The 25,417-nt window shown below is 37.9% G+C and overlaps 1 protein-coding gene across 1 annotated transcript in view; it reads left to right on the top strand.

The window, feature by feature from the left end:
* Positions 1-25,417, top strand: part of Slc26a3 (solute carrier family 26 member 3) — a 68,082-nt gene that overhangs the window by 36,952 nt on the left and 5,713 nt on the right. Inside the window, exons 2-18 of the mRNA XM_047560059.1 lie at positions 3,269-3,486; positions 3,992-4,131; positions 5,626-5,736; positions 5,943-6,112; positions 7,418-7,582; positions 9,708-9,860; positions 10,309-10,391; positions 13,329-13,476; positions 13,594-13,707; positions 13,813-13,890; positions 17,253-17,348; positions 18,578-18,684; positions 19,826-19,895; positions 19,987-20,079; positions 21,527-21,622; positions 21,936-22,169; positions 23,665-23,719. Coding sequence (XP_047416015.1) covers positions 3,356-3,486; positions 3,992-4,131; positions 5,626-5,736; positions 5,943-6,112; positions 7,418-7,582; positions 9,708-9,860; positions 10,309-10,391; positions 13,329-13,476; positions 13,594-13,707; positions 13,813-13,890; positions 17,253-17,348; positions 18,578-18,684; positions 19,826-19,895; positions 19,987-20,079; positions 21,527-21,622; positions 21,936-22,169; positions 23,665-23,719 — 2,044 coding nt within the window. The 5' untranslated portion in view covers positions 3,269-3,355. The remainder of the gene's footprint in view (positions 1-3,268; positions 3,487-3,991; positions 4,132-5,625; positions 5,737-5,942; positions 6,113-7,417; positions 7,583-9,707; positions 9,861-10,308; positions 10,392-13,328; positions 13,477-13,593; positions 13,708-13,812; positions 13,891-17,252; positions 17,349-18,577; positions 18,685-19,825; positions 19,896-19,986; positions 20,080-21,526; positions 21,623-21,935; positions 22,170-23,664; positions 23,720-25,417) is intronic.

The raw sequence follows: 25,417 nt of genomic DNA, 5'->3' as shown, positions 1-25,417 counted from the left end.
GATTAAAAATCTGCTTTTAAAAAGAAGCAGAGAATGACAAATGCATATGACTAAGACATAAAACCAAGGTATACAGAAATATGTGTATATACAAGTGTGTGTCTATGTATATAATGTACACATCCTAGAGACCAAAAAATTTAAAAGAGCACATCAGAGGAAAATGAATACAAATGGGAATATTCACAAATAAGGATCAGAATTCCAACATTATTGGAAAGAATAATGAATTTCAATTTCACAGAAACCAATGACACCCTAAGGAACCCAGAGAGAAATATAACCACAAAGATAAAACAGAACCTGAGAAGACATATATTAAAATAGGTGTAGTATTTGAAGATGGAATTGTGTTCCAAGAATCAACAAAAAAAATTTTTTTCCAAGAATTTCTGGGGGAATGGTAACTTGTTCAGGTGAAAAAAGTTAATAAAATCATCTTTGAATTCTTAACTAAAGTAGGTCGTTCTTCACAAGCTCAGAAATGATGAATGACATTCACTATGACTATCTGGAGCCCACTTCAGCAGAGGTTTCATCTGGGTGTTGGCTCAGGGTTCAGGTTATCTGTTACGTGTGGAATATGAAGTAGCAGATTTTGGAGCAGGGGCAAACTGGAATGTGGTTGAGCTGCCCTGATTCCTGCTCTCGAGCACTCCCCTTACAGGCAGTGCTGGGTGTGAGGAGGAGGCTCTTTCCAGTGTGCAGCAGGAGGGCCAGAATTCAGGCTCTTGATCTGATGGAGTATGAGGGAGCACATTACAGAGCCAGTCACAGTTCTCTGACGGAAGGAGCTAGATAGAAATGACGGGCTTTCTACCGTTATTGTCACTGGCAAAAAAATGTGTGTGTGTGTGTGTGTGTGTGTGTGTGTGTGTATAGGCTTAGCATAGAGAGTGCATACAACAGTCAAAGGAAGAAAAGAAGTACCTTCAGGATCTTTCTTAGGGAAGAGAACCAATGAGTTTCTGTGAGTTCCTCAGTGGAAATATGAATGAGGCAACCAGAGAGCAGAATTTTTCTTTTCTCTTACTTTCTTTCTGTCCATAGCAACACAGAAAAGTTAAAGCACATAGTACTTGAGTCTTTGTCCTAAGGCTAGCTAGGTTGGATCTCTCACAGGATTAAAGCTGTTCTTGGAAGACACTCTGTACAGTCTTTGCAAGAGACCCAAGATGTCAGCAGTCATTGACCATGGATTAGATCTTAAGTGTTAATGCCCCAACCGAGTTGTTGGTAATTGGCAAAAAATAAAGACAAAAATTTATGCTATGAATGGCAATGAGCAAGTTAGCTTCACTTAATGAACAAGTTCTTCTTTTGTAGGTACTGGGGATTGAACTCAGGGGCACTTAATCACTGAGCCACATTCCAAGCCCTTTCTGGTATTTTATTTAAAGACAGGGTCTCACTGAATTGCTTAGGCCTCACTAAGTTCCTGAGGCTGGCTTTGAACTTGCAATCCTCCTGCCTCAGCCTCCCTAGCCACTGGGATTACAGGCATGCACCACCATGCACAGTGCAAGTTCTTCTGATGATGGGCAGTACTGTGTAATGAGCAGGGTATGACACCTGGATGCAAGAATGGAAAGATGGAAGTGGGAATAGAGATGAGAGAAGACAAGCTGCTTGATGGAGGAAAAGGCTCAGAAAGAATAGCAAATGAGGATCTGAAAGTCGTAATAAAACTCAAAGGGTCTCAAATACTGGGGGCCTTGCTAACAGGTAACGAGAAGCACTTTGCTGTGGTCAGAGAAGACTAACACAGACAAAGTTAAAGGCACTAGAGAATTGAAGTGGGCGGGGTGGGGGTATCAAGAAATGGATGGTCAAAGAGAAGTCAGGTGAGGCCAAGAGTTGAGGCCATTGTCAGATTCCTGGTTATAGCATGAGCTCTGCGAACATGCTGAAAATGCCTTCAGGTATGAGAAGGCACCATGTAGCAACACACGATCTGGTGTGACATAATTCAACTAATCATGTGATTTCAGTCAGGGAACAAAACTCTGGGCATTATGGGTAATAATATAAAACCAAGTTGCAGGGGGGGTGATGATGGCAGAATGTACTTTGAATTGTTCTTATAGGACAATAGAGAAACTGCATGTTGTAAAAGAAATAGCAAAGTCTGAAAATGGAAGTCCCAGTTTTGACACCGCTAGTGGTCTGACTCAAGAAAAAGTACTTAGAGGGCTGGGGCTGGTGCTCCGTGGCAGAGCGCTTGCCTAGCATGTGTGAGGCACTGGGTTCGATCCTTAGCACCACACAAAGACAAACAAATAAAATAAAGGCGTTCTGCCCATCTACAACTACAAAAAATTTAAAAAGAAAAAGTGCTTAGATTTTGTCAAGGAGGTAGATGTATATACGATTACATTATTATCTGTAAGAGGAGGATAATAGTAAGGCCTTAAAGAACTGTGAGGGCTAAATTGGCAATGAGTATAAAAAATTTTTGTAAAATTGATCTTTTACAGGACTGAGATAAGAATTAAAAATCCAGACATACAATTTGTTAAAATAATAACTAGCAGTTGGAGAATGCTTATAGTGTGCCAGGCACAGTGGCAGATACTTTGAAAACATTTTCATTTAATTTTCACAGTCACCTTGAAACTTGGGTATCATCATCACAGGTACATAGATGAAGCTCAGAGACGTTAAGTAACTTGCCCAGGGTCTTTGCTTAGAAAAGATATCGTCACTTGTAAATTAAGTAACCAAGTATTAGTCTGTGCCATAGTTTCCTCAACTATAAATAATAAAACTTTATCCAACTCTCAGAAACAATAGGAAAGTAAACAGATTGTATCTTTTAATTTCACAAGTTAAAAGCACTTTATATGGTATCATAAAAATTCTGATGAGAAAATTGGAATATTGTTTGATCCTAGGAACAATGAACAGACTTCAATCTCTCCAAGTTCTCCAATGCCACACTTTGGAAACATTTCTAGGAAAAAAAAAAAGTCCACAAGATGATCTCACTTTACATATAGAAAAGAGACTCACTGGTTTGTACACTGAGTCAATTTTTACTGCTTTTAAAAAAATTAAATAAAAGCTCTTTGTTTACTTACCCAAAGGAGCAGTGTCCAGCTCATTGGAGGAAAAAGTGATATCACTGTCACAAAACACAATCTAGGTCCCTTAATCCTGCCTCTTTTGATCTCAAAAGGTGGTAACATTCAGTTCAGAGCTCACTCATCTGTAAATTGCATCACATTATCTCTGAGTTATTTAAGAAGCAAGCTCTGTTTGGTTTCAGGCATTTTAACCTGCTAACGGCAAGAAGAAGGGTTCCCCACATAGTTCCAAAGGTCTTCCACTTGCCACCAACACCAGAAGAAGTAAAATGATTGAACCCATAGGGAATCAGTATGTTGTGGCCAGGCCAGTGTACTCTGCAAACGCTTTTGGAGAAGAACATAAGAAGAAACACAGACATCATAAGACATTTCTGGATCATCTCAAATTGTGTTGTAGGTAAGATATTTTTTAAGGTATTGCCATTAGGAATAAATGAAGACTTTCTCCTAAATTGTCTAGCTTTCAAGCTCTCCTTTCTGGCTCTACTCCACACCCAAGGAGTCCTTTTTGTCTTCAGTTTCCAAATCTACTCCCTGCCACAGTCAGAAAGTTATGTCTGAAATGAATACCATCTCAGCTAGCCACACAATCTTTCCAAATCAGATAACTAACAGATGGGGACAGAGGCAAATTCTCAAATGAAATGTAGCACAGTTCAAGCAAAGGATGACAAATAAATCTTACTATGGCTAAAGAAAATCTGATATTTTTCTTTTAAAAAAAAATCCTTTAATGATGACCGGGAGCTGTCAACCTGAGTAAAGAAGTAAATATTCGTGGGAGTGATATTACTAGTTTAGTCTTTAATATATTATCATCTTTACCAATTTTCCACCCACAGTTAGGCACCGAACTTAAAATTTGATATTAATTGACTGACCTGTGGTTTTCAATGTTTCAGCTGTTCCACACAAAAGGCCAAGAGAATTGCCCTCTCTTTGTTCCCCATAGCATCTTGGTTACCAGCATATCGACTGAAGGAATGGCTTCTCAGTGACATCGTTTCTGGTATCAGCACAGGGCTGGTGGCTGTACTTCAAGGTACCCTTCTCTTCTTTTTAGATATAATACATATGCCATAAAATTCACCCTTTTGTTTGTGTTGTGTGTGTGTATGTGTGTGTGTGTGTGTATGTGGTGCTGGGGATGGAACCCAGGACCTTGCACATGCTAGACACACTTTTTACCCCTGAGTCATACAGCGGCCACCCCTTTAATGTGTATAATTCAATGGATTTACATATATTCAACAGGCTGTATATTTAACACCATTAATTCCAGAACATTTTTACCCCAAAAAAAGTCTCTTGCCCATTAACAGACACTTCACATTCCACACCCTACAACTCATCCCCTTGGCAATGACTCTCTGTCTCTATGAATTTCCCTATTCTGGATATTTCATAAAAATGGACCCATATATTACGGGGCATTTTGTGTCAGATTTCTTCACCTAGCATCATGTTTTCCAGGTTCATCCATATTGTGGCATGGACATATAATCTATTACGTGGTTATTTCATTTTGTTTATCCATTCACCAGTTCATGGACATTAGAGTTGTTTGCACTTTGAGCCTATTATGATTAATGCTATTATGAACATTAATGTACAACTTTTTGTGTAAACATGTGTCAATTACCTGATTATGTCCCTAGGAGTTTATTTGTTGGATCATATCGTAACTCTGTGTTTGATCACTTGTTGAACTGCCAAATTATATTCTAAGTAGCTGCTCTCTTTGCATTCCCTCTAGCAGTAGTGTGTGAGGGTTCAGATTTGTCCACATCCTTAACTTTCACTATTCATCTTTATTATGTTAGCTATCTTAGAATGTAAAGTGGTATCTGGTTTTGGTTTTAATTTGTACTTTTCCAATGACTAATGATGTTAAGCATCTTTTCTTGTATTTATTGACCAAATGTACATCTTTGGGGAAAATGGTTACTCAAATCTTTTTAAGAAAAATCCTTTTAAGAAAAATGGTTATTTGTCTTTCTATTGTATAGTTGCGAAGGGTATTTATATTTTATACACTAGACCCTTATCCAACATATATTTGTAAATAATTTCTCTCATTCTGTGGGTTATCATTTCAGTTTATTTTTTTTCCAGTGGTACTGGGGTTCAAATCCAGGGCCTTGCATATGTGAGGCAAGTACTCCACCACTGAGCTACATCTCCAGCCCTCGGTTGCTTAAAAATATCCCTTGAGTACACATTTTACAAAATTTTGATGAAGTCAATTTATTTATTTTTTCTTCAATCACTTATACTGTAGGGGGTCATTTCTTAGAAACCATAACCTAATCCAAGGTCACAAAAACTTATACTTGTTTTCTTCTAAGAGTCTTATGGTTTTCATTCTTATATTTGTATCTTTGATATATTTTGAATTAAGAAGGTAACTTATTTTATTTTATTTTTTAGAGTAACTTATTTTTAAAGGTTCAACCTTAAATATCAGAAAAACCTTATGAGAATTTCTGAGATTCCCTTGCACAAAGTAAGGATCCTGCTGCTTGTGTGTTTACAGGTTTAGCATTTGCTCTGCTGGTCACCATCCCCCCAAGATATGGGTTGTATGCAGCCTTTTTCCCAGTCATAATCTACTTTTTCTTGGGTACTTCTAAACACATATCTGTAGGTAAGTCAGTTACTGTGCTGATAAATTCTCTTATTGCTTTTTCTTTATGAGTTCTATTAGCCATTGTTTCCTGAAAGAGCTAGGACTGGAATTTGGGCAGAAGGGCTGGACTGTACAGTCAGGCTTTGTATATGCTCTACTATAGTATAAGACAACTGTGCTCCAGGGAGGCACATGCTGACCACAGTTCACCCTCTAATAATTAGGACCATTTCCAGTCCTGAGTATGATGGTGGGAGCAGTAGTTACAAAAGTAGCCTCAGATGCCAGTACCACTATGGACTTGTCCAATAGCACAGTGAATAACGAATCAATATTGGAGCAGAAGAAACTAATGGTGGCTACGACTGTCACGGTCCTTTCTGGAATCATCCAGGTGAGCACATTCTCATAATCTGCTTGTTTTGACTGGTGCACATAGTTCTGGGAATTTATTCCCCTCCTACCCACTCCTCATCTTCCCTTTGGTTTGTATCCCTTGTTCAGAGACCCAGAAGAAGTGATTTTAAAAGTATCACTCTCCACAACCAAAGGGTTGAGAAGGGGAGGCAGATCCACATTGCAAAAACAAGCGAATGTGCATCTGGGTAGGAGGGAAAGGGGAGCAGGGTGGTGCAACTGGCAAGGAATTCAGCGCTCAAGTCAATAAAATGATTTGGTACAGTTGTAAAATACAGCAAGTAATAGTGACACTAGTAACTTCAGAATTTTTTTCTTCCTAATTCCTCAATGACTACGAGCTGATTGGAAGGGTTAGGGGCTTTGCACTTTGAACTGTTCACATCAAAGATTTGGGGGACAGTAAAGAGAAAATCATTGTGGGACCTAAAAACTCACTCCCAAGCCACAACACTGATACCATTTTGAATAGTGAAAATCTCTTAGAAACTTCAGGATATTACCCAAGTTTACCGTTAGTGAATTTCTTGAAGAAAGAATAAATCAAGTTCTACAATACATAGTGTATGTCCTACTGACAAACCATGTGGTCAGTTGTTTGTAAAACATTTCTGAACCTAAGAACAGAAAGAGAACCCAATTGGACTTTGTGTACCAGAACTTTGCCTTCATTCTGAAGACATGAGTGGAAAGAAAGGCCAAATATCCAAGGGAAGGGAAGTCCATTCCATTCACTGAACTGAAAAAAACTGATGCTTTGTTGGGAATTAACCATCTTTGTTCCCCAGCTAGAACCAAGCACTTTTGATGTCCAATAGGCAGTTAGGTGTTTCCTAAGCAAGCCAAACAACTTGTTTGAGGGAATATGAATGGACACTCACCCATGCATGCTAGAAAGTGTTAACTTAAAATTACATCAGCAAATTTATGAGGGCTGATGCTAGATAAGATTCTGCTATAAATGGTTTATGGTGAGACTTCTAAAGACACCGCACCTAAAAATAAGTGGGGAGGGATAAATCTGATACATCTCGGAGGCACTAGACTTATGTCTTCTTTTCTCTGAACACCAAGGAACATTCAACCTGGGGATGGGATGGGAGGAAAGCAGAGGAAGGAGACCTGAATGTGAGTTTTCCAGGAGGAGAGAAAGTAGCTTCTTCAAGGCCTGTGCATGCAGGGTGAACCTCGATGTTTGAATCATTTCAATTGCTGATCCTTTAGTTTGCCAAGGTGAACTCCTAATCAACATTAACAAAGATTTTTGTCCTTCTCCTCCCAGCTGGCCCTGGGGGTTCTGCGGATCGGATTTGTAGTGATATACCTATCTGAGTCTCTGATCAGTGCCTTCACCACTGCTGCCGCCGTTCATGTTTTGGTTTCCCAGCTCAAATTCATGTTGCAGCTGTCGGTTCCGGCTTTCACAGACCCATTCTCGCTTTTCAAAGTAAGTAGTCCCCTCGCTTAAAAACATATTGAAATACATAAAACTCACCTCATGTTTCCTAGGAAGCTTCCTTTAGTGCCTTTGCTGTAGGACAAACCTACAACTTCCAAGAAATCAATGGGTTGTGAAATTGATTCACATTATGAAAGAGTTAGTGGAAAAGAGAACATTGAAAATCAACCCCATCTACCATGTAGTTAATGTTAACAAGAGAGAAAAATAAAACCACAATCTTAGTGTATTGTTAAAAGCTTTACTATTTTGTCCTGAGTTTTAAAATTTTTCCCCAAGCCTAATTTCAAAGAAATTTGCTTATTAACTTATTATATTTCCCTATTTCTCATAAATCAAGTCTTTTAGAATTGAAATCATTGAGTCCTTTATGCATACCTGTTTATAAAGCAAGAGGAAATTGTTCCACAGGTAGATAGGACAGTGGTTGTCCCCTCCTCCAGAGAAAGCAAAATAGAAGAGTTAAAAGATGAAATTACAATGAATCTAGTTCTGCAGATTTTAATTGATTTTATTTGTAATTCTAGAATCAAACAGTAGTTTGGACCAAAAATGGTTCAGAAACCTTCACCCTACCACACCTTCTGGTTACATTTGTAGTCAGAGAAAAGGAAGCGATATACAAAAGATGGAAGTAAGATGCAAAGACAGTCCGACTGGTTCCAGCTCACGTCTGTCTTATTTGAAGATGGTTTGAACTGTCAACCTCTAGTGATTAGCTGAGACTGGCTACTTGTTACAAGAGTAATTCAATCTATGTACACATGAAGTTATGTTATTACATGAAGAGAAATATTTAAGTACAATTAAACATGACAGAGGTAGTGTTAGGCCAAACCTTATTCCCCACTTTGGTTCAACCTTTTAATTTTGAAAGATTGACCCAGTTTTGAGGATATTGATGTCACTCTCTGTCATCATCATAAATGGACTTATTTGGTCTCAAATTCCACTGTGAAATAGCGGAACAGTGAGGTTGGTAAGGTGGGAACAAAAGAACAACAATACAAAAAAACAAAATAAAAAAGATTGGTGAAAGGTTGGTTACCTTTGGCTTAGTTTCTCTTCTCTACCCCAGGAGTTAAAGCAGAGGGGACCATATTATTAGGCTAAGTCAGACTGTAATCGCCTGCTTTTAGCAGGGGAAAACTGTTATGTTTTGAGATCTATCTGCTTTCTTAAAGTTTCATGCTGTAACATTCAGCATGAGTGACCCCATTTGGGATTGATCAGGTCTGGTGGGCCTATTGTAGGAGCTCAGTTCAAAACAATGACCTCCCATCATTCTGTTTAACAATAGACAGTGTTATTAGTACTTCTATCAAAACAATCTTGGAGACAGATATTACTACTTATTGGAACGAGCAATCCCTCACTTCTGTCTAGAGCAACTCCTGTCTTCGGCCCATGGATATGCAATCCACTGACCTCAGGAAGTGAGAGCACGCAGTTAAGGAACTATTTTCCAAAAGTGACCTGGAAAATAAGCCAAGAAATGTGAGGGTTTTGAAACTTTAAAAGACCAGGATTTAAGGGAATACATGCTTGGAAAAAAAAAAAAAACTAACAGGCATTAGAATTTATTCCTTGGATATAACAGCAGTGATGGTTGTGAATTAAAGAACAACAGCTAGGGGCTGGGGTTATAATTCCTTGGTGGAGCACTTGCCTAGCATGTGTGAGGCACTGGGTTCAATTCTTAACATCACATAAAAATAAATACATAAAATAAAGGTCCATTGACAAAAATATATATATTTAAAAAAAAAAACAGCTCAAGAGACCTACGTGCAGAAAAGACCTGTTATAAAACAGTGAAAAGTATCCAACAAAATTTGCCACTGGCCAAAGTGCTTCTCGGAAAACAAAGGACAGATGTCCCCCTATACCTGTATATCACCTCCACTAGGCTAATTTTTCCTTCTCATGCATATTTCCATGCTGGTCTCTACAATTTTGTAGTTCATGTTTAACAGGAGCAGAACAGAGAGACTCACTATTCATCCCTGCCAGTCCTTTTGCTTCAGTGTGTATTTTTATCTATTTGGAGATAAATGTTGTATCCAAATTATGCATTAATATAGGAGTTTGGTGTCTTTTTTTGTAACTGTAGGTACTAGAGTCTGTATTCACCCAAATAGAGAAGACTAACATTGCAGACCTCGTGACATCCCTGATTATCCTGTTTATTGTATTTGTGTTTAAAGAGATAAATCAGCGCTACAAGTCCAAACTTCCAGTGCCTATTCCCATCGAACTCATCATGGTAATTTATCATCTTAAGAATTTTTTTCATATTCTGGTGTCATCATGTCAGAAACCCTTCACCATCTGCAAATCAAGAGGTTTTAGTGGGGCAGATGTTATTTCTGCAGTTTCTGGGTATACTGTTTAGTATGATTTTCTATTCATTCAGAATTTAATAACTTCCTATTATGATTTTGGGCTTATTCCTTCCATGTAAGACAAAGAGAGTGCAGAGAGCAAGACCTCTAAGAAGACCAAACAGACCCATTTGAATTAAAGCTGTGGTTCTCCACCTCACTGGCAGTCAGGATTGCCTCAGAACCTCTTTTAAAAGGAAATAGCAAAGCCTACGTTGGAGAGACTTATTTCAAAAGTCCAGGGTGGGTTTTGGCAGTGTTCCCCCACCCCAAATTAAGACTCTTGGTTGCATCAAACATTTCTAACTTGGGCAATTTGCAACTTTGCAGACGGTGATCGCAACAGGCGTATCCTATGGTTTTGACTTCGAGCACAGGTTTAATGTGTCTGTGGTTGGGGAGATGAATACTGGGTAAGTGTGTCTTCTACGCTGGTGTCTCCGAGCATCAGCAGTTACAGAAGAGTGCAGCCCTGGTGAGAAGGCCCCATAATGCACATGCAGGAGGAAGGCTGGCTGCTCTCCTTCAAGGAAACAGCTACAAAAGGAGTCAGGGTTCACTGTTAATATCAGGAGGTTTCTCCGGGTTAGAACTCACAGCCAGGCCAGCAAGAACTCACATGAAAGTAAATGTTAAGAAAGTAGGGAAAGTAAAAATGTAGGCAAAACTAAACCAGTTCTTCTAAAGAAGCATCCACTAAAATCAGATTTCCTTGTCTGTAAATTACTGTAAACAGTGTGTAGTGCTTTGTTTGAGGTTGCTGGAGCCAAGTTCCGAAAGTTCAAAAGAAACTCTGAAGGAATACCTGCACACCACTTGAGCAATCGATAGGCACACTGGCACACTCTGTCCTTTCTCATGGCCAAGTTCAAAACAAAGCCAGAGCAGCTTTCCCTGTTAGTACAAGGACTTTGAAAATATATTCCATTACATTTAGCTGATGGAGAGGGGAGATCTCTTTTCGCATTGTCCTTTCTCTCTCTGCCCTCCAGGTAGCACCAGTTTCTTTCCATTTACTTACCGAGGAAAGATCTTACCTATTAAAACAAATGAAAGACTACTCCCCTCCCCATGCTTTACAAGTTTCTGAGAATGCCAGAAGTCAGTATTTTTATATATATCATTGTCTTAGTATAGCCAAATTCCTTGAAGAACAGATATATGTATATTTTTAAGCAAAAATATATTTTTATCACCAGCTCTTCAGGTGTTCCACTTAATGAATCTCAAACATCACTTCTATGAAGTTGTGAAGTAGAAAGTAGGCTGAGACTAAAGGACCATGTCTAGGTTTTCCCTCCACCCTGTAACTTTCAAGTGATTGCACTGTGTCCTGGTAGATATAAGCCAAATCAAAAATAAATAAATAGAAGCAAAATCAAAGAGGGTTTGGTGAGAAGCAGAAATTTTGGAAATAAATGATGAACTTTAAGATCATTGAGTGATATAATCCTAGAGACCTTATTTAGTAAATATATTTTCAAAGTCAATGGACCTCTCTCCACAGAGTGTGGGTGGGGGTAGAAGTTAGCTCACATTTGTTAACCATTACACTCTATAGAGAGGCAATGTGACCCAGTAGCTAAACTCACATGTTCTAGAAGCAGAGAACAAATTACTAAACTCTGTGCCTCAATGTCCTGGGCTGTAAAATAAGGCTGAAAATAATAGCTGTCATATAGGATTCTTGTAAGGACTGAACTAGTTAGTTAAGTGCATGGCCTACAATTAGTGTTCAAACTGCATTATGACTATTACTCATTTAGCATCAGAATTAAGTAAGAGGCACTTGATGTGCTTTTTTACACTGTCATATTTTTCCAAGCAACAATTAAGTGGGCATTTTACTTTCTGTTAATTACAAAAACAATATTACTGGAAGATAATGATCATTAATTATTGCCATTAATGCATATTAATGCTATTAAGGCATATGCCACTTGACAAATCATTTCATGAAGACACACACACTAAATGCAAATAAGTTGGCCAAAGGGAAGTGCTGGTTGAAACACTAGAGGAAACACAAAGGATGTCATTCAGATTCCCAAGGGATCCTGTTATAGTAGCTAATAGGCACTTTGTATTTCATGGTGTGTAAATAGCAGTCATAGTCATTATCTTATTTAATCCTCCCACAAAACTATGAAGAGTAAAAGAAGAGTTGTTATCATCCTTACTTTACAAAGGAGGAATCTGCAGCTCAGGAAGGGTGAGTGGCAGACCAGAAACGAAGACTTCAACTATAAATCTCCATCATACCAGTCTATGGCATCAGAAACCAAGACAATAGAATAATAGTAAGGTCTGGGCTATTTGACATAAAATGCAAAATTTAATTATATCACAAAACAGGGTTGGGGATGTGGCTCGGTGATAGAGCACTTGCTTAACATGTGTAAGGTACTAGGTTTCAATTCTAGCACCACAAATAAGAAAATATATAAATAAGCAAGTAAATAACTTCCCAAGATACCTTTCTAATTTATGATGTCAGTTGACTATGGAATAATGGTATTTCTTCCAAATTAGAACTGAAAATGTTTTATCAAAGATGTTTACAAGACATGGAATAGCAATTCAGAAAGAATTTATTGGGTCCAATTAACCCACTTCCAATACATTTTAGGTCAGAAACAGATGTTTATAAGAACTGATCATTTTAGTAAATTAAGTTTGAGATATGTGCACCTTTTATAATACAGCTAATAAATATATTTAACTACTCTAAGTTCATGAGGCATAAGCACAGAAATATTCCCTGTGAACTGAACATTTCCCTGACACTCTATCATTTTAAACTATAACCCACGTTCCTTGAGGGCCATGGTTGGCTCTGGTAGCTCTGTGGAGTGCAGGGCAAAGTCCAAGGCCCACCTGTTTGCTAGGGTTTTCCATGAAAGTTTATTGTTATCAATGACTTTTTTTTTTTTTTTTTGCTTCCCTTGTCTCAAAATTGTTTGCTCAAAGAGCCTTCATCCATGGATAACTATTGGAGGCACCATGGGTGATGCTTTGCAATGTAAAAATACAAGTGGAATGTAAAACATTTTGCAAGAAGCTTGTAGGGATAAAAATGGACATCATAATGTGGGTGTGCTGGCAAAATCACATCCATCATACCACTATCATTGAACTGGATTTAAAATCTTTTTACAAACCCAGGCAGTGTTGCTTTTCAACAAGGTGGCAAAATCCAAAGTTCTCAGTAGGACTAAATACTTGTTAAGTCATACTTTAGAGTGAGACACCACTCAGGTGAGATTGCATTTATTCCTTTATTTTTCCAATAATCACACGAATTTATAAGCTAGTTGGTGGCAATCAAACTTGCTGAATTTCAATTTCAGATTTGAGCCCCCTATTACACCTGATGTGCAGATTTTCCAAGACACCATAGGAGACAGCTTCGGCATTGCAATTGTGGGTTTTGCGGTGGCCTTTTCTGTTGCCAGCGTCTATTCCCTCAAGTACGATTATCCAATTGATGGCAATCAGGTAAGTACACAACCTACACTGGGTCCAATTGGGCAACTTTAAATAATATTTTGTGCACACAATATTCTTCTAAAACAGAATACTTCTAAGAAAGCTTCCTCCTTGTTCCCCTGTCAGGAGTTAATAGCTTTGGGATTGAGTAACATATTCACTGGATCATTCAGAGGCTTTGCAGGGAGTACCGCCCTCTCCAGATCGGGGGTTCAGGAGAGTACAGGAGGCAAAACGCAGGTATTTCAATATCTTTGCTGCAGGGGCCATCCCAGAATTAATAACCGGGAAACCCCAGCTAAGGGCAGAGTGCAGATTGTGAAGAAAATTGTTTTGTCTTCACAGGTTGCTGGACTCCTCTCTGCTGTCATTGTGTTGATTGTCATTGTGGCCATTGCCTTTCTTTTGGCACCACTTCAAAAGGTAACACTCCTCTCCCTTTAGGTAACATCGCTCTCCTTGGGGTGATCCATCAAGGGTCTTGGTTCTTAAGTTCTGAAAGCTTGAACTAAACTAGGGAAAATGAGGTAACAGCAAACTCTTGAATATTCTCTTTAGCCAATCCTCTATGGGTCAAAAACACTTTCTTTCTCCTGGCAGCATTTTATGAATGTTAGGAATGCAGATGCCCAAACTACCTTATCTGCTCTGCTCTGTGCATGTGTGTAGTACAGAATATAATTAATGTCTAAGTGGAAAGGCACCCTGGCACTGTAGCTTCAACTTGGATTGACTGAAGTGGAGATTTTCTTCAAGGCTGAGGTCATCGGGCCCTCTATCTAATGCAGAGAGTGGTGCTACCAGCCACACAACCTGTTCTCAAAAATACGCCCTGCAGCTCCTAGAGGTTTGATTTGACTCCAAAACCAACACTGTCAGCTTGCAGGATGGGAGCAAAATTTAAAGTTGCCTAATCAGACCCAGCGTAGGTTGTGTACTTCCCTGATTGCCATCAAATGGATAATCATACCTGAGGGAATAGACGCTGGCAAGACACAGACTTCACCTCTTCACCCCAGTGCTCTCCTAATGGTGAGGGTTTAGTTATATGCTTGTAAATTGCTGCAGCATCCCCACTTTAAAAAATACCATCCGATCCTGGAAAACATAGGATCTCTAGGAAACCAGATGATGGTAAATTTAATACATTGCTCTTTGTGGTTTGAATGTGATTCAGAGGCAGTATAGAAAGCACTGGGTCAGGAGCTCTGTAGACCTACTTCTAATTCTGGCTCTGCCACTTATTTTCAGTGTGCTTCTGTGCCAATCACTTAATCTCTCTGAACCTCAAGTTCTTTATTTGCAAAATAGAGAGGAAATTAGTAGCAACACACAATAGCAAAAATTAAATGAGATGGTATACATGAGGTACTTGACCTAGGTCATTAATATTATTAATAAAGTCATTAATAGTAGTAGTAGTAGTAGTAGTAGTAGTAGTAGTAGTATACAAACATTCTATTGTACTTCTGACTAGAAAGAATATAAAAGTATGATACAGCCCACCAATGTCTACTGGCTGTTATCTAGGCCTTCTTCCCAAGTTGGTTAGTAGCTGAAATGTGAATTTAGTTCCAGGTTTCTGAACTTCCATTGTGGTCTTCCCAAAGAGCCTCATTGGTCAAATCTGTCTTTAAACAATGTGGAATACCATTTGCCCAAAACACGTGTCCCCTGTATATTGAACTCTTGATTTCAAAATCAATAACATGAAAGAAGTCAAGAAATCACCACTAAATAAATAGAAAAATGTGTAACTCAATAAAATTAAATGTGTACACTCACCCTTACATAGAGAAGAACCCTACTGTGCATCCTCAGAATGTAAATGTGGGCTCTTCCTCCCTCAACAACTTGGAGACACTAAAGAGACAAATGCCACTTAAATTTCTCTTTCCTGAATAAACCGCACTCCAGGGCATTGTCCAGAATGTCAATCAAAGCACCTTCCTCAAAGAATCCATGTGATAATTCTCTTTAGATAGTTGTGTCAGGAATGTCATTCAACCTGAATAGCTTCTTTTCATCATATGAAGGAAAACCCAGCTTATAATAACTCAGACTACATTTGTTGAGTACTTCCTTAAGTATCAGCAGAGTTGTAAGCATTTCATACCCATTTAATCCTTTCTTTTAATTGCAATATAAATGTCAGGTTCCTGGTAAAATCATCCCCCTTTCTTTTCTATGATTTCTCAATGCTCTGTACTCTACTTTTAAAAGTACTTTATTATATATATAATATATATATATTTATAATATATATAATATATATATTTTATAATATATATATATATATATATTTCATTGTCAATTGCTTCAAAGTATTGTTCCATAGAATACTGACCAACTGGGAAATAACACCTAATGAAAAAAAAGTCTCTAGAGGGTTGTACTTGACCTATTTCACACTTATACTAAAGTTCTACAAAATGAGGATGTCCATTGTACAGAGTCCTGTGAGTCTCACACCAGCCAACCACAGTGGTGACATTTCTTAAAGCTGTAGTACACTATCAAAACCAGAGCACTGACATTAGTACAATATTAGTAAATAGATTACAGACTTTGTGCAACTTTCCCCCACTTCTTAACTGACATTCATTTGTATGCAATTTCCTTTTTAAAGTTACTTAATACCTTACTTCTTCTAAAAAATGATCTCTAGTCTCACAGTGAATCAAATGAACCACCTAGATATCAAAATATAAGGGTTACTTGTGAAAATTAGAAATACCTGAATCACTTGAACTATTTTCAAGATATGAAAACAAAAGTTGTGTTTCTTGGAATATTGTGCTTTCACGGTATGAAAGTAGTATACAAGTTTTATATTCAGAACAGAACAGCTCGTGTGGTGGGGGTATTCCTACGATTGTGTTAAAATCCAAATAAGGAGGCCTATCCTTAGCTATTGAGCAAGTTTCACCATAATTATGACAACTTCTACAAGACCAATTATGACATTCTTGGGTTCAAAGAACTGGAAGCCTGAAGCTTCTTGAGGAAGTCTGAGTTTACAATATGGGGTCATTTTAGTGAATCCATCATTCTGTGATGTCAACACTGGGGCTTCTGAAAATGCTATGTTGTCAATAGCAAGTACTAGCTTGGGGAATATTAATTTGTTATTAATCATTCAGCTGAATAATTTGCTGAATAATTGTGGAGCCCCTTCCATATATGCATTTATTATAGTACATTCTGGGGGTATGGCAAGAACAAGACAGAGCCAGTTCATGCTGTCAGAGAGCCTACCTCAAGTCTTGGTTAACTTTTTGTGATCTTCAGCTTCCTCTTACAAAAGGCACCTTTGCTGGTCTTCACCAAAGATTGGAACTCTCATTCCAGAACCTCAAGCTCCCTAAGTTTTATTTATTTTTTAAAAAGGGAAATCCCTATATCCTCAACTTCCATAAATAGATACACATTACATGGGCTTTGCTTTGGAAGAATTTATTCCAGTGCTTACCTGCCAAAGTTCTGAAGATCTACCTTTCTCTGTCCTAAGGTGCAGGCTAGTAAGTGCCATCAGATTATCTATGGCGTAATCACAAAGAGCAATTCAGCCTTTGTCACTGTGGGGACAATTTCATGCAGGGGCCAGGTCAGAGTTCCAGCTCTGATGTGTCTGTCTTGCATGGCATTACACACCGGAAAAGGGTGTATCCTTCAATATGCATTGAGGCCCGCTAAAGGACTCACTTATCTGCAGCCTTCACCTTTGCTTCTATATGGTTTATTTGATTAACTTAAAGTACATCTGCTGTCTATGTGTTTCACAGTCTGTCCTGGCAGCTTTGGCCCTTGGAAACTTAAAAGGAATGCTGATGCAGTTTGCTGAAATAGGCAGATTGTGGCGAAAGGATAAATATGATTGTGTAAGTAGATGCAATGGTACTTGAAAAAGAGATGAATCAGGATGATGGTTTAATGCTGATGCAAACTATCTATTTACATTGTAAACTATATGAAATTGTATGTCTGTTCAAAACAACCTCTGTTTGATTTATTTGCCATCTTTAAATTGCATACTCTAATGGACATTGTCTGAGATTTTAATATCAAAGGTTGGACTCCTGCAAGGAGAAAATGCTCCACACAACTCTAACGCAGGACTTCCTTAGATCTACCTATTTATTTATTTATTTATTTGGTACCAGGGATTGAACCCAGGGGTGCTTAACCGCTGAACCATATCCCCAGCCCCTTTTTCATATTTTATTTAGAGACAGGTTCTCACTGAATGGCTTGGGGCCTTGCTAAATTGCTGAGGCTGGTTTTGAACTTGTGCACCTCCTTCCTCAGCCTCCTAAGCTGCTGGAATTACAGAAGTGTGCCACCATGCCTGGCAAGATCTTTTTCTTGCAGTCATCATGAATGCCAAAGAAGCTCTGAATTTTAGGGTATACATTGCTTTTGTTCATTACACAATGTGTTAGTTTTCAGAGAATCTGTGAAGAATTGAAATTCTGAACATTCCTTCTGGAAAACACTTTTTCTTTTGATAAAGCTCCCCCTTGCTCTCAAATTGCCTTGCTGTGAAAAGCAGAGTCCATAATTTACTCAGGGTCAAAGTCTGTGGTGTAAAAATGCTTGTCAACATACACTTAAAGAGCATAAAGTAATAAGCTACCCTTGGTTTACTTTTGTTCCTGATAGATCATTGTGGGGACTTAAACACTCTTTTGGCATGCTAAAAGTCTCTTAGAAATAGTAGTCATTATTCAAGTCAGCAGACCAAGAGTTATATTGGTGTAGACTCTACCAGTTAATTTGCTGATTTTAACAAATAGGTTGGTACTGGAATTTTTGTTGTGACAATTAGACTGTTTCCTTTATTGGTTTAGAGGTGGAATTAGAAATAGATGCACTCTCCTTGGATCTTTTTATATTTGCTTGTGTTTCTGTGGCACAGACCCTGGGTCTGCAAAAATGACCTCTCAAGACAGGTGTCCTCATGTGTACTTTGCTCCCTGGACCAAGATAACAACTTCCAACCTCTGCTTTTGGCCCCAGAAGTTCACACGTTCTCATATGTCTGGATATAAAACATTGTACTTTACTCAAAGTAAATTAATTGTATGCGTCTATTGCTTTCTTTTTACAGTTAATTTGGATCATGACCTTCATCTTTGCCATTGTTCTGGGACTTGGGTTAGGCCTGGCAGCAAGTGTGGCATTTCAGCTCCTAACCATTGTGTTCAGGACCCAATTGTGAGTGCTCATTCTTCTCTGCATCCTGGAGGCTTTGACCTGCACAATCAGAAGAGTAAAAACTTTGTCAAGTGTTAAGACAAAAGTAGTTTGACTGATAGGTATACATATCTCTCAGCACTGGCAAGTACAGCCTTCCCAGATTGCTCACCTCAAGGCCAGAAGGGGATAGAATGGCCCAGCTATAGAGGGAGAGCCCAGGGAGAAGGCCTGTTATTGGTCTGCTTCTGGCTTTGATAATAATTCAGAGAAATCATTTCGATCTCTAAGTCTGTTTACCCACCTGTAAACCAGGAGGAATCTATGCCAAGTGGGTTTAATTTCATTGTCTCAGACTTGTTAAATATGGGATTGTGTTGCTGAGAAGACAGCGAGATTCTTCAGCCCTCTTCATAGGATGTTAGATTGCACTCCCATCTTAAAAGCATGGAACTGGGTTAGAGAACTTCTCAAAGGCCCCTCTAGGTCTCAACATTCCACAAAAGACTGGAATTATTCTTAATAGTCATCCAGTTCAAGCATCTTTCTGATGTTTAAATCTTTTTCATATAACACTACCACCATGTGGTGACTCCGCCTGTATTGTATTATGTGGTATAATTATAAGGAGTAAGAAGGCTCCATGGGAACTAAGGCCTTCTAGAGAAGAAGTTACCATCATAAAGTGATTCCTTGACTGATGGAGTATGCTGGTATTGAAATACATTGATATTGCTTTTGCACTTTTTTATTCATTTACATTTTTATTGGAATCTTTAGTGGGAACCCATCAAATACAGAGACAAACTAAATGGCCATATAAGCAAGTAATTTTACTTTTCCATGTCTTCATTCATATCACTGCCTTTTCTCCCTTAAAAAGCTGTGGTATTTAGAATGAACATGGCTAAAGCTTACAGCAGTGCTTTGTAAATTGGCAGATAGGAGGCACTGTTTTAGGATCTGTGGGAGAACACAAAGATAAGTAAGCAAGTTGTCTGCCATCTAGGGTCTCTGATGGCATGATGATTCCCTAGTCTTTTAAACTGAAAAGTGAACCTGTGTTGATATGATAAGGAGGAAAAAAAAAAAAAAAACAATGTTAGCTACGGGTCTAACAAATAAGCATGAATAATTTATTTGCTGTTGTTTTTCCCTACAGTCCAAAATGTAGTACGCTGGCTAATATTGGAAGGAGCAACATCTATAAGAACAAAAAAGACTATTCTGATGTAAGGGAGATTCTTTTTTGTCTTTGATTTGCTAAATAATATTATTATGACTCTATTGGGTACCATCTAATATCACTTCTCTGCCTTATAGATGTATGAACCGGAAGGAGTGAAAATTTTCAGATGTCCATCTCCAATCTACTTTGCAAACATCAGTTTCTTTAAGCAGAAACTTATTGATGCTGTAAGTTTGGGGTTGTTCTTTTTCTTTTTTTTACTTCTATTGATTCTCTGGGAATGAAATGTTTGTTCTTTAACAAGAAGGTTATTGACTTCACATATGCTGAGGCTGGGTTGTATCAGTGTTTTTTCTGTTCCATATCCCAGAACAGGTGAAACTGCCATATAAGAGATTCATTAATGTGTTGGGAAATAAGCCTCTTTAGATAGGTCCAATATAGAATCCTTTTATCGAATTCTGTTGTAGAGTAAAAAAAAGACTTACCACAGGTTTTAGGTTACTGGTTTTTAATAGATATTATCCTACATATTTTCTTTGGGCACCAACTTCAGAGACAACAGAGGAGCATTTAATGTTTGTATCATGGAAGAGATAACAGTTGTAAATGAATATTTAACAGTAAATACTGGGTGTTGGTACAGGTGACAAATGAACAGTCTTTAAAGTTGGGAAACAAAAGTTCAGTACTCTCCCTAGAAACAGACCGTTTGGTCTGCTCTGTGCCTTGCACAGGGTTGCCCTAAGCCTCATTATCATTTGGTATGCATCAGATATTATTCTACCCAAGTTGTTGGTTTTTTTTTTTTGGGGGGGGGTTGTTTTGCTTTGTTTTTTGGTACTAGGGGCATAAACCCAGAGGCACTTAACCACTGAATCACATCCCCAGCCCCTTTTTATACTCTATTTAGTGACAGGGTCTTGCTAAGTTGGTTAGAGCCTCACTAAGTTACTGAGGCTGCTTTTGAACTCATGAAACTCCTGCCTCAGCTTTCCAAGCCACTGGGGTTACAGGTGTGCACCACCGTGCCCAGCTCCAAGTATTTTTTAAAAGTGGGATCCTTTTGTATATATGGCTTTCTATATGGCTCTTTCCACTTAATCTAGTATCTTTCCCTCTAACTACATTTTTTTGGTCAAAGATTTTTATTACAAAATTTGATCCTCCTTTCTTACTACTCTTGAACTAAATGTTATAGCAATAAGAACACATTTGTGTTGAAAAGAGGGAAATGAAGTTTAGCCCCAAAGCTAATAATAAAATCATAAAATAAATTGATATAGGAGTAGGACTTATAAAATGAAATCATATAAATTATAAAGGAACAAAAATTATATAGAGAAGCAGACTACTCATTAGGTATCATCTATCCTCAAATAAAATTTCCTAAAGTAGTGTAGGCTCACAATACAAAAAAGACTCAATAAGGCTCAAATCCATTCCTGTATCATTTGTAGATAACTTCTGTACTGTAGGGAGGACTTTGAATGTTGATAACTGCATACAGGCTAAGCAAACCACAGGTCTGACAGAATGTTATTTAAAAACCATGTTTAGATCTTATCACAATATCCTTATTTTGTGCCCTCAACCCATCCCACCTAGTTATAAGAATTGTGCTATATAAGTAGAATATTCAATACTCTTGTGACATAGCAATGGGTTTTTCAGGTTGGCTTCAGTCCACTTCGAATTCTACGCAAACGCAATAAAGCTTTGAAGAAAATTCGAAAACTGCAGAAGAAAGGCCTGCTCCAAGTGACACCGGTGAGTGGCCCGGCCACACTCCATGTATTATATAGCTAACAGCTCAGTCAAATACAATTCAAGGTGTTAGTCCCATTCCTTTAAACAAAATGCCACATAAACAAGGTATTCCGTGTGTCATTGTCATTTTAAAACTGTCACCTTTGAGGGTCTCCTCAAGCTTTTATTGTCTTGGGAAAAGTACCAAAGACAAGTGTCTACAGTCCCATTGCTTGACCCAACTTTGAATCTACGCTTTAGAAACTCCTTGATTATCCTCAACATACACATTTTTCACAGTCAAAATTATCATGCTTGTTCTTCTCCCCTGCAGAAAGGATTTATATGCACTGCTGATGGTTTAAAAGATTCTGATGAAGAGTTAGACAACAATCGGATAGAAGAATTAGATCAGCCCATCAACACCACCGATCTGCCCTTCCAGATAGACTGGAATGCTAATCTTCCTCTCAACATTATGGTCCCCAAAATCAGCCTCCACAGTCTCATTCTCGATTTTTCAGCAGTGTCCTTTCTCGATGTTTCTTCAATGAGGGGTCTCAAAACGGTAATTTATTTTTTCTTAATGGAAACAATCAATCATTAACTAATAGCAAAAATTGTATTTATGGAAGGATGCTCCTCTAGAGATAACACACACTTAATTAGAAGTAAAATTTAATTTTACAATATTCCATGAAAGGGTTAAAGGGGAGGGGGTGGCGTGTTCAGTGAACTCTTCAAAAGTGCATTTCCCATGGAATTGTTTACAATTTCGAAGGCAACCAAACCCCATTCTAAAGTAGGCTGAACCTTCTGGCAGACAACTATGCTCACACTCCTGTCTAATCTGGTCACTGAAGATGGCACTTTCAAATCCTGTGGTCATTGTATCTAAATTATCCTGAAATCAGAGAAGATCTGGAAAGGTCAGGGAAACAATGGAATAGTGCATCCTTTTTTTTTTTTTTTTTAATCCTCATTCATTATAAGTTGATGAAATTTCACTTGGCTATTTAAAACTATATCTAAAAAAGATATATGAAAGCACAAGTGTCACATGTGATTTAAAAACAGGACAAAAACATTCGAATTGCAGTCTTTCCATAATTTCATTAACATTTTTTAAAATAAATGAATATGCAACAAAAATGCAGAAACAGAAAATTTAAGAAAATTTTACACTTTCCTTAGGTTTTCACAGAAATCTTCAAGTAACCTTCAGAATAATTCAAGTAACATGAATAAAGATAAGATCTATTAAATATGGGTGAACTGGACACAAAATTAGGAAATGTTATCAGTTTAGTTTTCTTCCAACTTAAATTTTTTTTCAAAACTAGATAATTCTCAAGACTGCTTGCTTTTTATTTTTTGGTTTCATTTTATTAGCTTTTTTTTTTTTTTAATCCCAGCATCTTAGCACAAAGGACAGGGACTCAGGTGTTTTAAAGCCCCAGCTCTTAGCTCAGTGCCTCCAGAGATTCTAAAAATGTTTATTGGTGATGGTGATAATATTCATGATCATCTAACCTGACAACAGTTCATAAAAACTGTGTTTCTTACCTTATATAATATTGCTTCTATAGCCACTGGTATTTATTTTTGGCCTAAAGACTTATACGGTGGATAAAGATTCCTTGGTGGTAGATATATTCAGTAGCTTGGATAGGAACAATGAGTGACACATGGGCCAAAGTGTTTTGTTTTAATTTTACATACACAGAAAGCTCTAGTCCCAATCATCCCCAATAATGATACTAGGCTAAAACAAAATCATACTTGATGTTGTGAGTTTGAAGCATGAAATTTTTTTCAGAATACTTTCCTCAAGAATGATCATTTTTAACTTCTTATTGAGAAGGGCTCTTTCCTCTAGGTTTATTTCTTTCTGTCATCGAGACTCTTTTAAATGTAGTATCTACTTATGCTATTATCTTTTCAAAATGTAAAAGGTTCAGAAAGTAATATATTGCCCATAGGAGATAATGATGATGGTTTTCCTTATGTTTCTGACAAGTGAAACTGTTCCCTGAAAAAAAGATGTACTTTCTTTCTAACAGATTTTACAAGAATTTATCAGGATCAATGTAGATGTGTATATTGTTGGAACTGATGGTAAGTTCTTTTATTTTTATTTTATGTTCTGAGAGTAACTGCAGGCTCACTGCCAATGCTTGATCTAGTCAGCCTCTCCAAAGAATGGGAATTTTATACAATTGTCATAAATAAAACCTAATTCGCAGTTGAGCCAATAAAATTCCTATGGAAACAGGGTAATTGTGTTTTAGTTATGTTAATACATAATTAAATGAATTTTACGATTTGAATTCTTAGCAGTAAGTGAGCACACATATTATTTTTCACTCTAAACTTGCTGCAAAAGTCTTGTTTTGTGTCTCTCTTCCTCCCCTCCCTTGCATTCCTCTTCTATAACATCTTGATTTCAGCTTCCCTTGGCTGATGAGAGTGGCCTTACCAATGTTATGGTGATGTCCCGCTCCTCAAGATTAATGGCTTCCTTGACCTCCTTTTCCAGGAGATTACTGAGCATTTGACCCTTTCATTGGCATTTGTCTTTGAAATTCATTCCCTTGACTTCTGAGTGTATTCTAATTCACCTCCTACCTCTCTAGTAGTTCCTCAGTTTCTGGTACTGGTACCTATCCTATCCCTTAGCAGTTTGTCTTTCCAGACTTCAACCTTAAACTCAGTAGTTCTACTTCCACGAACTCCTAGTCAATATCCTTCATCCTTATGACCTTTCTTCTGAGCTGCAGACCATGTATTCAATTGTCTGGGGTGTCCCCTAGGCACCCCAGACACACATATTCCTAACTATATAAATGACCCTTCCTTCCACACTTTTCCTTTCCTATGTCAATTACTACATCACTTCTCACCCAGTTGCCCAAAGTAGAAACCCCAGAACTATCTTAAATTTCTCCCTCTCTTTCCCATTACAGTTAGAGAGCCACCAGGTCCTAGAAATATTTCCTCTTAAATCAGTCTCTTCCTCTCCATTTCCACAGCCTCAATCCAGATCCTTATAAGACCTTCTAACTGGTGTACTTGTCCATTCCTAGAATGATATCTTATCCCATTTTTTCTGACCAGAAAATTCCTTCTATAATTTTCCCTAATAACAGTGACAACTTCTTCCTTCCCCAGGCAGTGCACTGGGACTTCAGACTGTTTGCATCTTAGAATGCACATCACATAATTCTGGCATTCTGTTTGTGTCCGCACTAGACTATAATCTCTTCAAGGGCAGTTAGTGTTTTTGTTTACCTAATTACCTAGTTTAGAACATGCCATACAATTACTGTTTGCTCTGGGTGTGGCTACAGCTGTGAATGACAAGTCCCCACACTTGTGGAGCTTATAGTCTCGTGGGAAAGTCAAATAATAAACAAACAAAGCAATACTTAAGATAGTGCTGTGAAGAACAAAGCAGGATTAAGGGATATAGAGCCATGGGCATGTTGCTATTTTAGACTAGCCATCATGGATGCCCATACTCTCAAGAAGAGACTGAAGTGAAATATGAGAGTCAACCTTCACAATATCTAAAGTGTATTTTAAGGAGAGGTGACAACTAATACACAGATCTTCCAGGGGACAGAAATTAGCATCTTTAATCTCTCCCACCTCCTATACCAGCTCTACAGATTTATTCAGTTTGAGGGTTGTTTAAAATTAAAAATGTTCTCATTCCAGTAAACTTTTAATTTACTGAACAATTTTATTTCTTCCCCATCATTCCAGACCATTTTGAAAGTGTCTATTCCTGCTGCCTGGCATTCCTTCTCAGTC

The sequence above is a fragment of the Sciurus carolinensis genome, chromosome 8, assembly GCF_902686445.1.
Source record: "Sciurus carolinensis chromosome 8, mSciCar1.2, whole genome shotgun sequence".
NCBI classification, from domain to species: Eukaryota; Metazoa; Chordata; class Mammalia; order Rodentia; family Sciuridae; genus Sciurus; species Sciurus carolinensis.
The sequence above is the reverse complement of the archived record's forward strand: the minus strand, read 5'-3'. Positions and strand labels throughout refer to the sequence as shown.